This window comes from Oncorhynchus tshawytscha, linkage group LG08 (genome assembly GCF_018296145.1).
Source record: "Oncorhynchus tshawytscha isolate Ot180627B linkage group LG08, Otsh_v2.0, whole genome shotgun sequence".
Taxonomy (NCBI): domain Eukaryota; kingdom Metazoa; phylum Chordata; class Actinopteri; order Salmoniformes; family Salmonidae; genus Oncorhynchus; species Oncorhynchus tshawytscha.
The window spans coordinates 31,982,601-31,998,054 of NC_056436.1; the positions used below are offsets into that span (position 1 = coordinate 31,982,601).

General features: G+C 42.2%; 1 protein-coding gene across 5 annotated transcripts; it reads right to left on the reverse strand.

Annotated features, from left to right (window-relative positions):
• Positions 1 to 581: 581 nt before the first annotated feature.
• LOC112255749 (transmembrane protein 39B-like) lies at positions 582 to 14,463 on the reverse strand. 5 transcript variants are annotated; one of them, XM_042325425.1, is made up of 9 exons: positions 13,669 to 14,463; positions 13,290 to 13,358; positions 12,744 to 12,965; positions 12,280 to 12,521; positions 3,806 to 3,868; positions 2,703 to 3,035; positions 2,252 to 2,439; positions 1,080 to 1,200; positions 582 to 949 (listed from the first exon to the last, which is right to left on the reverse strand). In XM_042325425.1, the coding sequence occupies exons 6-9, from the start codon at positions 3,027 to 3,029 to the stop codon at positions 716 to 718; spliced, it is 870 nt and encodes a 289-aa protein (XP_042181359.1). In that variant the 5' UTR covers positions 3,030 to 3,035; positions 3,806 to 3,868; positions 12,280 to 12,521; positions 12,744 to 12,965; positions 13,290 to 13,358; positions 13,669 to 14,463; the 3' UTR covers positions 582 to 715. The 5 variants fall into 5 exon arrangements, with proteins under 5 accessions (XP_042181359.1, XP_042181362.1, XP_042181361.1 ...); XM_042325428.1 differs by having other exon boundaries at positions 2,703 to 2,961; positions 13,669 to 14,193; XM_042325427.1 differs by lacking the exon at positions 13,290 to 13,358.
• Between the last annotated feature and the right edge of the window lie 991 nt (positions 14,464 to 15,454).

Sequence of the window (15,454 nt, forward strand, 5' to 3'; positions counted from 1 at the left end):
CATGCACTATAATTGTCCCATCACAACAAGTCTGAGTGGTCATGCTCATGGATGGAGAGTGCAAGCCAGATAATTTAGGTCCCATGAGCACGTTGTTGAAAGATGCTAAAGTGCATTCAATGCGGCTCTGTCAGGTGGACCTGCTTGCCAAGAAAAAAAGGGTTGTATAGAAGATTATTTTGAAAGATAGCATTGGAAAAATACCAATACTTGACAACAACGCCACCAGCCTGGAGTGGGTTTAGGCCCCTAGTAAAATGTTTTATTTTTCACAAGTTATTAGCAGCTTTAGAGCCATGTCTTCTGCGAAAAGGCAAATTTTTTAAATAATGAGAAACAATATAGCTGTTATATTGACACATTCTAAATGTTAATAATCATTCTTTGATTATATTGAAATACTCTATATCTAATATCTATATTGAAAAAGGAATTATATTGACATTGTTGGTGAAAATAAATTAATAGAGTTGTAGGTGTGGTAAGGAGCCCTCTAGTGGGAAAGAGAAGACATCAGACAACATGGGTCAACACAACAGTTCAACCACAAAGAATCATGGGCAGAACCTTTAAAAGGAATACAAAAATATGTTTATTTTTTATTATGGCAGCTCAGAACAAAAACAGTGATACAAAATACAGTTGTAGGAAAAATACAAAGCTCGCATGCGTGTTTTCTTGGTCCAAGACAAATTACCAGCAATAACTTACATCTTTAACTTAATTTCTGGTCAGGTGAGCTATTGGAGTATGAGTGTGCCTTGCCTAAGATGATTCTGTCTCTGAGAAGCTTGAAGAAGGCATAGTAGTTGCTGAAGAGAATTAAAGCCAAGGATATTGTCTGATGCCACCTTTCTGAGCATATCAACGAGTAGAGCTGGTAGAATATCATCGCACCTTCCAAGATGATGAGGATGTTCAATATTCGTAAGGGCTTGTTGAAGAAAAACTAAAGGATAAAAATAGACAAAAAAAGGCATGTTGTTATTGAACAAACAATGTCTGGAAGTACAACAAGCCCTTTAGCTTTGGCTGCCTGAGGCGCAAACAAGAACCGTCTTGCAGTTGGTGTTACTCACATAAAAGCGATAGTGGGAGACGTCTGAGGGGACAGCCACATTGTAGTGCCCTATGGTCTTGTATACATTTTTATTGTGTTTGACCAGGACACCCTGGGGCCACATGTACTCTTCCGTCCATCTGTAGAAGGAAAATAGAGAAGAGGATTCAAATAGATACAAAGCAAATCTTAGTAAATCGAACGCTCGTCTGTTAAATAGCCAGCTATCAGATGAGCAGAGTTTAGTGTGTCCTTTCTCTTGGAAGCCAAATGGATGCAAATATCTGGGAATACATTTTACCTCAGCCCTTAAGAATCTGTTTAAAGAAAACTATACTTCCCCTCATTGGCAAAATGAAAGACCTGATTCGCTGGTCCACTCTCCCTGTGACTACGATTGGATGGATTAACATAGTGAGGATGAACAAATGTTCTTTCCAGACTTCATCGTCTCATTCAAATGAATTCCTGTATTTGCCCCCAACTGTATGCAGGTGCATGATGCCCCTGAATATACAACAAGTAACAGGGCCGTTTCTAGCTTTTTGGGGGCCCTAAGCGAGAGTGGTTGGGGGGCCCCTGCCCCTCGTGGGCAAAACATTTTAGTGGCCCTCTTGGCAGCGTAGAGAAAATGTTAGTTGTAAAGCTAATTTCCTGAAGTTCAAATTATTTTGCCAAGGGATGGAGAAAACATTTAGCAGTTTTTAAGGCTAATTTCCTGCTATTCTACACATTTTGCCATTTTCATATGATATCTGAGTGAATAACAAAATCAAATGGGGGCCCCCGCGACATCAGGGCCCCTGATTCTGCCATGATAACTACAAGGGTTAGATTGCTGGCTAGACTAACTTACCTACAAACATATAACATGTTAGATGAAATGGGCTAATTGAGTGACTGACCTAAAAAGATGAAAACTGCTGATGCACTACCAAATTTTGAAATTACACATGTTTTTTTCTACTATACTAACAGTACGTTCAAACCAACTGATTTCCTAATTTGTTTTGTTTTTTGGTTGGGAGGCCCCTGGGGGCCGCGGGGCCCTAAGCGGACGCTTATGAGTAACAACAATATTAAAAACAATGTTATTACTAAAGTAATTACAGAATTCTAGTCCCTCCCAAACCCTCAGTGATATCATCAGTGCTTCTCAGGCCGTGATGCCTCCTCACTAGTAGTACTTACATGTGCTGCAGGACGTTGGAACAGAGAGAAGGGTCCACGTTGTGCCAGCTGCCCAGGTGTGCTGCAGCCTTATGGAGCAGGTCACAGTAGCGTGGGGGCAGCAGGTGCCTCATGAGGATGACTGAGGTACTGACAAACACCAGGATGAAGAGCTCACAGGACCAACGCTTGTCCACGCATTGTGTGCTCTGCAGAGGACCAGCACACAACCAGAATAAGCAGCCAGAAAAACACAGCGCTCTCAGAGACACATTGCAACTGCAGGCATCAAGCAATGTATCTATTCTTGATTATGTTGACAAACCTAATTGGCGATATATAACAATGCTGCACTACGGTGCAAAAAACAAAAAAGGGAGATCTGACGGTAGACCCTCCTTTCTCAAATCTCAGTAGTTAGTACGTCACAACACATAACATAAGGCTGGGAAGTCACTTATTAGTTACTCACCTTAACAAACCATACAGGTACGAAGGCCACGTAGTAGGCACCGAGCATGGAGCTGACCAGCACCTCCTTCATCCTCCAGTTGAAGTCCATCTTCAGGTACTCCACCTCTTTGCGGATGAGGTCTGGGGAGAGGCAGCAGGCGCGTGTGGGCATGGCCTGGACCCCGTACAGCTGGCTGGTGTGCTGCTTCCACGTCTCCTTCAGAGCCGTCATGTAGTCACGGCGGCACCCCACGCTGCCCAGCTCCTTCGACCCAATACTAGTGATGGGCGAGAGTGGCCCCACCCGGCAGAAGTAGCAGTTTAACCAGAAAAGGGGAATGTACATCCCAAACTTGTGGAAACAGGGGATTGCAGAACTTTCAGGTTACAATGTATTCCAAACTGACATGGCTATCTTTCAGGCTATTCATGTCATTTGAATCCTAATCGACACTGATGACCGACTTGAGCTGTATGGAGAGCATCACGTTACTCTGAGACACTGGAGGTGTTCAGAGTCGTTGAACTTGACATGGGCTCTGATCCCTAGTGAAGGTTGATACTAGTGAGTGTTGTTGGGCAGTGAATAAGTCATGTACAGTCACCTCTAAAATGAATGGCAACCTCAATAAAAAATTAGCAGAAATGACAAAATCAAATAAATATAATCCAAAAAATAAATATAAATATAAAATAAATCAAACAAATATTGGAGTTACAATGTATGCAGAACTTTAAAAAATATATATAATTTAACAACTAATAAAATTGCTCAGAGAAAGACATTTTGTTTAACAATACAAAATTGTCACCCATAAAGACTCCACCATAATTTGCAAATAAATTCATTAAAAATCCTACAATGTGATTTTCTGGACACCTTGAGAGGCATTCAGAGAGAAAAGGGGGGCAGACAGGAATGACATTTGTTATATGACAATAAAGGTATTAGGGACAGAAAAAGACCCACGTGGGTTTGAGAAAAAACAAACAGAATGGTGCCAAAAAAACATTAAATTGAGAAATATCACAGAATAACACTTGCATGAGTAAAAGTGTTGCAAATTGCTGTGTTGTTTATAACAAATCTATTATCAAAAATAGCTAAATGTGAATTCCTACCTCTTTTACAATCGCTGCAATCAGCCTGCGAGCCAGTATGATGACTGAATAGAGGTAGAAGTTCTGCAATAGACAAAACTTCATATTATTTACTGAAAACTAAGTTAGCATGCCATGAGAAATAATTTATAACAGTATAGTGACAACATTTGGAAAGGAATCACTTTCAGGATGTAGTTCATCAAATTTGTCAGATGTCAAAGTCCAAAGAATGGACACTGCCAATATGCATATCCGGTCCTCCATAAACGGGACATTGTCAATCATTTATAAAATCTGTAGTGACATTATGTCCACCTAACGTGGTCAAATACAAACAAACACTCACACAATGGTGGTGGGAGCATATTTGGGATTTTGCCTACATTTATAATAGAGACATTTCTTGGTTTAAGTCATGTTTCAGTGTTTGGTACAATACATTGCTCCAGTTCTCTTGCTTTTTTGTTATGGGATACTATCTAAGAGATCATGCAGCGACTCATGTCCACTATTTGGGCTTGTGGGTTTTGTTTACATTCTAGAAGGCTAGTTGTAATTGTCACTTTTCATCAGATGTAGTTTATCTGTGGAGCCATACGGTTATCTGACAATGTTCTCATTTTTGTTATCCCTGTGGAAATAATTGCACTTACCTGAAGATACTAGAGCTGAGAATTGCCAGGGACCTCACAATATAATATTACCACGATACTTAGGTATGCATTGTGATTCTCATGATACTAAATGTATTGCGATTCAATATTGGGATTTTATTGAGATTTGATGTTCCAAACATATTGCTGACTATAGTGCCTTCGGAAAGTATTCAGACCCCCTGACTTTTCCCACATGTTGCCGTATTAAAAATGTTTATTAAATAAAACAATTTCCTCAATCTACACACAATAACCCCATAGTGGCAAAGCAAAAACAGTTATTGCATTTTTTTGCTAAGATAAATGTAAAAAAATACAGAAATACTTTATTTACATAAGTATTCAGACCCTTTGCTATGAGACTCGAAATTGAGCTAAGGGGCATCCTGTTTCCATTGATCATCATTGAGATGATCTGGTACGGCTGATTAGCTGTCCTAAGTAAAGCTAATTTAAGTGGGAGCATTCTACTACCTTCTTCAAACCATTATATTCATCACCCCACTGGGAACCACTGACACGGCTGGCTAGCCTATCTTCAAAGAATCAGCTTCAGGAGCGAAGGGAAAGTAGAATAAACTCTAGTTCTATCCAGGACTACACGACAAGTCAACGGATACCAGACAACAACAGTAGAACACGGGTGGGGACCTTTTTGGACAATCAGAGCATTACAAGCGTGCAGCGGAAAGACCCAACCAAACCCCTTTCCAAGAAGGCTTGGTTCCGACAGAGATACACGGCAAACCAAGGCACTCACACGTAAATACATTCATGATTTCTTACTCCAAAACGGGCGGCGGTGTGCAAAGTATATGATTATTGTGAGAGTAGTTTCTAAATGTACCAAAGTATTATGTCTCTGTCCCTCTCTCGCCCTACATGTCTTTTTGTAACAAGCCGCCATATTGTGCCAGTCCGCTAGGTATTAAGTAGGGATGCACGATATATCGGTAAGCATATTGGAATCGTCCGATCTTAGCTAAAAATGCCAACATCGGCTCGATGACTAGTTTAAAGCCGATGTCAAAGCTGACGTTCATACCTATATAACGTAGATGACACCACAAAAAATAGTGCTAAACACCATTCCTAACCTAGCCCACAATGTCTGCTGTGTGGATCTATTTTGAAGTTTCAAAGGAAGATACCAAAAAGACCATATGCAATGTTTGTGCTGCTATTATTTCCCGAGGAGGGGAGAAAGTGAAATCGTTCAATACCAGAAACCTAATTACTCATTTGAAAGAGCATCATCCCCAGACGTTCAGCAACTACTTAGAACAAAAGCAGAAAAAAACTAAGCGCACTTGAACACCTAAACAGGTTCAAGTCGAGCAGTCATTTGAAAGAGTAAGAAAATGTCAACGAGACAACTCAAAGGTGAAATCCATAAAAACGACAAGATAATGGAATTCATTGCCCTTGACAATCAACCGTTCTGTCGTGGATGATGTTGGCTTTTGCCGACTGGTCAAGCACCTCGAGCCCCGGTACACACTACCAAGTAGGCGCTATTTTTCAGATGTTGCCCTACCAGAGGTACACCGTATTGTTGAAATACTTTCTATGGGTGTCACTGCTATTAGCAGTGTCAGTCAGTCGTGAAGACTGACATTTGAACCAACAATTTACGATGTTTGGAATGAGACTAACGTGAGGTAAAGTAAATAATTCATTAATTCGAAGACTAATTGATCAGATAAAATATCTGAAAAGTTATTTTAGGAAATTATAACTTTGTAATCTGAATATTTTTCCTTGGTGCCCCGACTTCCTAGTTAATTACATTTACATGATTAATCAGTTGATCACGTAATACTAATTACAGAAAATCTTTGATGAAAACTATGTCTTCAGTATAAAAATAGTAAAGACACGACATCCTGATTCCTGCTTACAAGCAAAAATTAAAGCAGCAAGCACCAGTGACTCAGTCAGTACAAAAAGTGGTAAGATGAAGCAGAGGCTAAGCTACAGGACTGTTTTGCTAGCAGACTGGAATACGTTCTGGGATTCTTCCGATGGCATTGAGGAGTACACCACATCAGTCACTGGCTTCATCAGTGACGTCCCCACCACAGTGACCGTATGTACATACTATAACGAGAAGCCATGGATTACAGGCAACATCCACACTGAGCTAAAGGGTAGAGCTGCCGTTTTCAAGGAGCGGGAGTCTAACCCGGAAGCTTATAAGAAATCCCGCTATGCCCGCTGACGAACCATCAAACAGCCAAAGCGTCAATACAGGACTAAGATAGAACCGTACTACACCGGCTCCGACGCTTGTCAGATGTGGGTGGGCTTGCAAACCACTACAGACTACAAAGGGAAGCACAGCCAAGAGCTGCCCAGTGACAAGTCTACCAGACGAGGTAACTTACTTCTATGCTGGCTTCGAGGCAAGTAACACTGAAACATGCATGAGTGTGTCAGCTGTTCCGGACGACTGTGACCACATTCTCTGCAGTCGATGTGGGTAAGACCTTAAAACAGGCCACAACTTCTACCCGCTAGCCATAAGACTCCTGAACATCTATTCAAATGGCTACCCAGACTATTTGCATTGCCCCCCCTCCCCCCACGATGCCGCTACTCTGTTATTATCTATGCAGTCACTTTAATAACTACCTACATGTACATATTACCTCGACTAACCGATGTCCTCGCACATTGACTCTGTACCGGTACCCCCCGTATATAGCCTTGCTATTGTTATTTTAGTGCTGCTCTTTAATCATGTTACTTTTATTTTATTTTTTTAACTGAATTGTTGGTTATGGGCTTGTAAGTAAGCCTTTCACTAAGGTCTACACCTGTTGTATTCGTGACAAAAATTGATTTGATATCCTGGTTAAGAATGAAACGACTGAACAACAAAAGACCACAGCAGGCAAGTGAAAGAAATAGCTTTTCATTATGTCTTACTGGTAATGGGGACATATGTAAATACCAACAAAACAACATTTTGGTCAGTGTGTGTGTGTGTGTATTTCAACTATACTAGAATGCTCAAAAGGCCACTAAAATTTTAAATATCGGGATCAGGTTTTTTGGCAAGTTAAATATTGGATATCAGTATCAGCCAAAAATGTAATATCGGTGCAACCCTAGTATTAGGTGTGTATGTTTATCCTGTGTTATCATTTAGCTAGCTAGTAAATAAATAATTAAACCAATTTGTGTAGTACTGAATCATAAGTAAGGCTTAAGGCTGGGGTTTTTGCAGATGCAGGAGGTTACGACTGTTCAGAATGATGATATGATACAAGGTTATGATAAATACATTCACTGTTTTGTGGATAAGATAGGTAAAGACCTTTAGAGTTTAATTCGGGAGATGGTAACTCTTTAAACAACCACTCTCGTGGTGCCCCAAAATGAAAGTAAAGAGCAGAGCTCGAGCTCATCAGAGCTCCCCTTTGGAGATGGTTGTCTTTCTCGAAGGTTCTCCCATCTCTGCAGCACTCCACCAATGAGGATTTCATGGTAGAGTGGCCAGACGGATGCCACTCCTCAATGAAAAGCACACAACAGCCAGCTTGGAGTCTGCCAAAAGGCACCTAAAAGGACTCTGACCATGAGAAACAAGAATCTCTGGTCTGATGAAAGCAAGATTGAACTCTTTGGCCTGAATGCCAAGCGTCACATTTGGAGGAAACCTGCCACCATCCCTAAGGAGAAGCATGGTGTTGGCAGCATAATGCTGTGGGGATGTTTTTCAGTAGCAATGACTGGGAGAGTATTCGGGATCGAGGGAAGAATGAACGCTGCAAAGTACAGAGCGATTGATGAAAACCTGCTCCAGCGCGCTCAGGACCTCAGACTGGGGGGCTGAAATGTCACCTTAGAACAGGACAACGACCGTAAGCACACAACCAAGACAACGCAGGAGGGGCTTTGGGATAATTCTCTGAATGTCCTTGAGTGGCCCAGCAAGAGGCCGGACTTGAACCCGATCGAACATCTCTGGGGGGACCTGAAAATAGCTGAGCAGCGACGCTCCCCATCCAACCTGACAGCTCGAGAAAATCTGCAGAGAAGAATGGGAAAAACTCACCAAATAGATGTGTGCCAAGCTTGATGGGTCAAACCCAAGAAGACATGAGGATGTAATCATTGCCAAAGGTGCTTCAACAAAGTACTGAGTAAAGGATCTGAATGCTTATGTGATCGTTGAATTTTTTTTATATATCAGCAAACATTTCTTTAAAAAAATTTTAAAACGTTTTTGCTTTAATATTGTGTGTAGATTGGGAACGGGCGGGCCAGTCCATAGCATCAATGCCTTCCTCTTGCAGGAACTGCTGACACACTCCAGCCACATTTTCTTGCATTAGGAGGAACCCAGGGCCAACTGCACCAGCATATGGTCTCACAAGGGGTCTGAGGATCTCATCTCGGTACCTAATGGCAGTCAGGCTACCTCTGGCGAGCACATGGAGGGCTGTGCGGCCCCCCAAAGAAATGCCACCCCACACCATGACTGACCCACCGCCAAACTGGTCATGCTGGAGGATGTTGCAGGCAGCAGAACGTTCTCCATGGCGTCTCCAGACTCTGTCACATGTGCTCAGTGTGAACCTGCTTTCATCTGTGAAGAGCACACGGCGCCAGTGGCGAATTTGCCAATCTTGGTGTTCTCTGGCAAATGCCAAACGTCCTGCACGGTGTTGGGTTGTAAGCACAACCCCCACCTGTGGACGTCGGGCCATCATACCACCCTCATGGAGTCGGTTTCTGACCATTTGTCATTTTGCAGGGCTCTGGCAGTGCTCCTCCTGCTCCTCCTTGCACAAAGGCGGAGGTAGCGGTCCTGCTGCTGGGTTGTTGCCCTCCTACGGCCTCCTCCACGTCTCCTGATGTACTGGCCTGTCTCCTGGTAGCGCCTCCATGCTCTGGACACTACGCTGACAGACACAGCAAACCTTCTTGCCACAGCTCGCATTGATGTGTCATCCTGGATGAGCTGCACTACCTGAGCCACTTGTGTGGGTTGTAGACTCCGTCTGATGCTACCACTAGAGTGAAAGCATCGCCAGCATTCAAAAGTGACCAAAACATCAGCCAGGAAGCATAGGAACTGAGAAGTGGTCTGTGGTCCCCACCTGCAGAACCACTCCTTTATTGGAGGTGTCTTGCTAATTGCCTATAATTTCCACCTGTTGTCTATTCCATTTGCACAACAGCATGTGAAATGTATTGTCAATCAGTGTTGCTTCCTAAGTGGACAGTTTGATTTCACAGAAGTGTGATTGACTTGGAGTTACATTGTGTTGTTTAAGTGTTCCCTTTATTTTTTTGAGCAGTGTATATTGCTGCGGTAGCCATGCTGGTTAAGTAGGTGTGTCCAAAGTTTTGACTGGTACTGTGTGTGTGTGTGCGTATATATATATATTTTAACTCAGCAAAAAAAGAAACGTCACTTTTTCAAGACCCTGTCTTTCAAAGATAATTCGTAAAAATCCAAATAACGTCACAGATCTTCATTGTAAAGGGTTTCCCATGCTTGTTCAATGAACCATAAACAATTAATGAACATGCACCTGTTGAACGGTCGTTAAGACACTAACAGCTTACAGACGGTAGACAATTCAGGTCACAGTTATGAAAACTTAGGACACTAAAGAGGCGTTTCTGACTCTGAAAAACACCAAAAGAAAGATGCCCAGGGTCCCTGCTCATCTGCGTGAACGTGCCTTAGGCATGCTATAAGGAGGCATGAGGACTGCAGATGTGGCCAGGGAAATAAATTGCAATGTCCGTACTGTGAGACGCCTAAGACAGCGCTACAGGGAGACAGGACGGACAGCTGATCATCCTCGCAGTGGCAGACTACGTGTAACAACACCTGCATAGGATTGGTACATCTTACCTGCAGTACAAGTACAGGATGGCAACAACGGCCCGAGTTACACCAGGAACACACAATCCCTCCATTAGTGCTCAGACTGTCCACAATAGGCTGAGAGAGGCTGGACTGAGGGCTTGTAGGCCTGTTGTAAGGCAGATCCTCACAAGACATCCCCGGCAACAACGTTACCTATGGGCACAAACCCACGGTCGCTAGACCAGACAGGACTGGCAAAAAGTGCTCTTCACTGATGAGTCATGGTTTTTGTCTCACCAGGGATGATGGTCGGATTCGCGTTTATCGTTGAAGGAATGAGAGTTACACCGAGGTCTGTACTCTGGAGCGGGATCGATTTGGGGGTGGAGGGTCCGTGGTCTGGGGCAGTGTGTCACAGCATCATCGGACTGAGCTTGTTGTTATTGCAGGCAATCTCAATGGTGAGCGTTACAGGGAAGACATCCTCCTCCCTCATGTGGTACCCTTCCTGCAGGCTCATCCTGACATGACCCTCCAGCCATACTGCTCGTTCTGTGCATGATTTCCTGCAAGACAGGAATGTCAGTGTTCTGCCATGGCAAGCGAAGAGCCCGGATCTCAATCCCATTGAGCACGTCTGGGACCTATTGGATCGGAGGGTGAGAGCTAGGGCCATTCCACCCAGAAATGTCCAGGAACTTGCAGGTGCCTTGGTGGAAGAGTGGGGTAACATCTCACAGCAAGAACTGGCAAATCTGGTGCAGTCCATGAGGAGATGCACTGCATTACTTAATACAGCTGGTGGCTACACCAGATACTGACTGTTACTTTGATTTTGACCCTCCCTTTGTTCAGGGACACATTATTCCATTTATCTTAGTCACATGCCTGTGGAACTTGTTCAGTTTACATCTGTTGTTGAACCTTGTTATGTTCATACAAATATTTACATGTTAAGTTTGCTGAAAATAAAAGCAATTGACAGCGAGAGGACGTTTCTTTTTTTGCTGAGTTTACACACACACACAACCAGTCAAAAGTTTGGACACACCTACTTAACTAGCATGGAAACCACAGCAATACGCCATCCCATCTGGTATGCGCTTAGTGGGACTATCATTTGTTTTTCAACAGGACAATGACCCAACACACCTCCAGGTTGGGTAAGGGTTAGACTTAGGAGACTGATGAAGTGCTGCATCAGATGACCTGGCCTCAACAATCACCCTTCCTCAACCCAATTGAGATGGTTTGGGATGAGTTGGACAGCAAAGTGAAGGAAAAGCAGCCAACTAGTGCTCAGCATGTGTGTAAACTCCTTCAAGACTGTTGGTAAAGCATTCCAGGTAAAGCTGGTTGAGAGCATGCCAAGTTTGCAAAGCTGTCGTCAAGGCAAAGGATAGCTAATTTGAAGAACCTCAAATATAAAATACATATTTTGATTTATTTAACACTTTTTTGGTTATTACATGATTCCATGTGTGTTATATCATAGTTTGTCTTCACTATTATTCTACAATGTAGAAAATAGTACAAATCAAGAAAAACCCTTGAATGAGTAGGTGTGTCCAAACTTTTGACTAGTATTGTGCGTGTGTATGCATGTATGCATGACAGTTTTTTAGGTTAATGTTATTTTTTTATTTTTTATTCTGAGCGGTAGATCTCAGCTTGCTTTTTGACTGGGAAAGTAATCTTGACTCAGAAAAGGTTGGTGACCACTGCTGTACATACTGGAAACCTCTGGAATAAAGTATATTTTGTTTTTTACTCTTTATGTCGGAGTTTGTGGTCGTTAACTAGAGTGAGTGATGTGCATCTACCATACAGTCTCCAACCTAAGCTATCGCTGACCCTACAACGGTAATGAAGTCACCACACACAATCAAACAAACCAATCATCTCCCAAAGTCAGCCATGAACCCTAAAAGCCAAATTAGACAGACAACAAACAGCACCAAAATCACAGAACATCATCAGTCAGTGAGAGGGGGTGGACTCACCAGCGAGGTGTGTGAGGGAGGGTGTGAGTGGGGGTACCACCACACAGTCTTGTAGATGTTGACATACTGGACAAAGAGGGCACTGGGGTGGCAGAAGAACAAGTGCAGCTTGAACAGAACGTTTTGTGTCCATGGATAACTCTGGGATCTTACAGTGCTTCACAGGAACCACGGTCTGGGCTGCCAACGGGGGACTGGATAGGCTCGTACCCGAGCCAATCCTAACGGTACAACACACAGGGCTTTCAAAACAAAAGATTACTTTGTGTTACTACAGGTTGATATCTAAAGAGATTATTACTATTCTCACCCTCCACAACAGCAGGACTGTGGTATGGGCCTACACTCTATGCAAAAAAAAAAAACAGCTGTCTATAATCAAGGAATAAAGAAACACTCTTACAACATGTCACAGTGTTCTATGTAGTACACAGTCAACCCATACGATTCCAATATCCTCTCACCTTGTCCGAGAGCAAACACCTGTGACTGGGGAGCTGGTAGAGTGGTTGTCATTGCTGACCGAGCCTGGCTCACTGTTTATTGGAGACCTGCAGTAAGCAGTGCGGTTGACCCCTCTCTGTCCACCTGCCATCGCAGACACCCCCACGTTTCTCTTCGTCTTGTATATTTGCGTGTCTGAGTGCTACTCTTTCTTTAAACTGATCAAACTGTAGGAAATCACCCTGGTGATTAGAAAAGTTGGTTAATTTTCTTATTTCTATAGGCATCACCACTCAAAAGAAATATGGTCATCTAGCAATGCTATGATATACTGCAGCCCGGTGATGTCATGGACAGTAGTCAATTTAAGATTGGGCACTTTACATTTCAACCATAAAGGTTATTTTTTCATTTACAATACTCAAATCAAAGATCATGTTTATAAGGCATATTAAGCGAAACATTGACAGATCATGAAAGAGTGATTTGCTATTTATCCACCTGATAATAACTGGCCTGAGTACAATTTGAACAAACATACTGCAAGTCTAGAAATATCTGCTAACCGATGCCTCAGCACAAGGTCCACCTGTGTAATGATCATGCTGTTTAATCAGTTTCTTGATATGCCACACCTGTCAGGCAAAGAAGAAACCACATTTACTCATGAGGCGAGACCAACATATTTTCCGGGAACCGACATACAAAACCGAGTTTCATCAATGATGCGACAGGTCATACATATATTACACAAGTACCATGCATCTTATCGTAACGTGCACGAGATAAAAACGCGTCATCCGCCAAACCAGTCTTTCCGGCAAGACAGTAAAAATGCATGCTCGACAAAATATCAAAGACTGCGGCCTACCATATAAACAGACAGCATAATGGCTAGCTATTAGCTAGCTAACGTTACCCAAATCATACAAAATGTAAGCTTACCGAGGTTTGGACAGGGATTTTATCTCAAATGCGGTTGCAGTATATGAAGTAGCAGGGTTACACAACACAAACTTTCTGAGCATTTGTTGAGAAAAATGCACGTTCCCCATTATAATAAACGAAGTTGATCATTGTGTTGATGAGGTACTACAGATGTGTGATAGCATGGGGACGTGATGAGGACATCATGACATGTGGGACAGGAGTGTTTCTTTGAAGAGACATCATGCAATACCAAATATGTGTATAACTAAACCAAAATAGACCACAGCCTGCCGTTTCCAATGGGAACAGATGCGTCATGGTGGGTAGAACAAGCAAATAGATGGGCAGAGCCAAGCACGAGCTAGCGAGGTCCTATTGGCTCGTTCTAGCAGACATTTGCATATTTCCGGTAGGAAACGGTTACTATGTGAAGTACACTTGTGCAATAACTCAATTCGCCTTTGTGCTCCTTTTAAACAACGGATTTTTTTTTTTAAACTCTGGCAAAGTGTAAAATCTACTAAATGTAGTCCACTCTGTTCATAACAGATTACATCTTTGGGAATAGAAAACTGTATTGAGAGTAAATGTTTCATCGATGAGAATATGTTCAGAATGTAGGCCAAAATCAAATTTTTCACCCATCTTCTCCCACTGGCCGGCGGCTGAGCTTCCTCTCCACTACCAAATTTGGTAGTTTAGTGGAAACGCCAAGCGGATGCTTCATATTTATAAATCCAGTGAATTATATCTCGTCGTTCTGTGGTAATACTGTATTTACATATTACGTCCTAATCATTTTTCTTTGGAGATTCACGAGTTAACAATTTTACCATAATACAACAAGCGTTGACCTTACCGTGAAATGCTTACTTACAAGCCCTTAACCAACAGTGCAGTTCAAAAAGAGTTAAGAAAATATTTACCAAATAAACTAAAGGCTATATACCGAGTCAGTGTGCGGGGATATAGGTTAGAGGTAATTTCTACATGTAGGTAGGGATGAAGTGACTATGCATAAACCGCGAGTAGCAGACCTATATAAAACAAATCAGTCCATAAACTTCACATTGCTTTGCTGTATGATCAGATCAACATAAGTAGGCCTAGTATACGTTGTTCAATGTATGAATTCATTAACTGTACTTTTGCATAGATCTGCATCTCACGCTCATCAACCTATAGATGTTCAAGCGTTCCTGCATCCTCTCATTAATCACTGGTAGGACAGGACAGGTGAATGCAATGTGGTGGATGGCTCCTGGGAATGTATTTTCACCTGTCCAGTTCTTTGACAGCTATTCAAATAGTGGTTTATAGATATGTTGTATTTCTTTTCCCACCTATAAGTGTCAGCATTTAGTTAGTCTGGGGATTGGAATTTGTATCTATGGTAATGGATAAGATTTACATAAAAGTGCATCATGTGAATGATGAATCTTCTGAATCCAGATAAATCCTCAACTTTTAGCTTGAAATATCTACTCAAATCTAATCAGCAGCATGTCCCTTAGAGCCATTTCTAACTATTTTTAGGTTGTCAACTTGAACCCAAATAATCTGCATTTCACCATGCACTTGCAATACTCTTCAGTTAATAAGGATGGTAATGAGTTAACTGCCTGCAGTTCTCACATGGGGCACATATTGATATTTAAAATAAAAAGGTGGGAACAGCAACATTTTGTTTCTGACCATGACCCTCAGGAAATCAAATAACTGATAATGCCTCGATCCAATCTGACAATGACATTGTGCATTGCTTGCCGTTTGAGGTCACAGGGGTAATAGTAAAATTTGA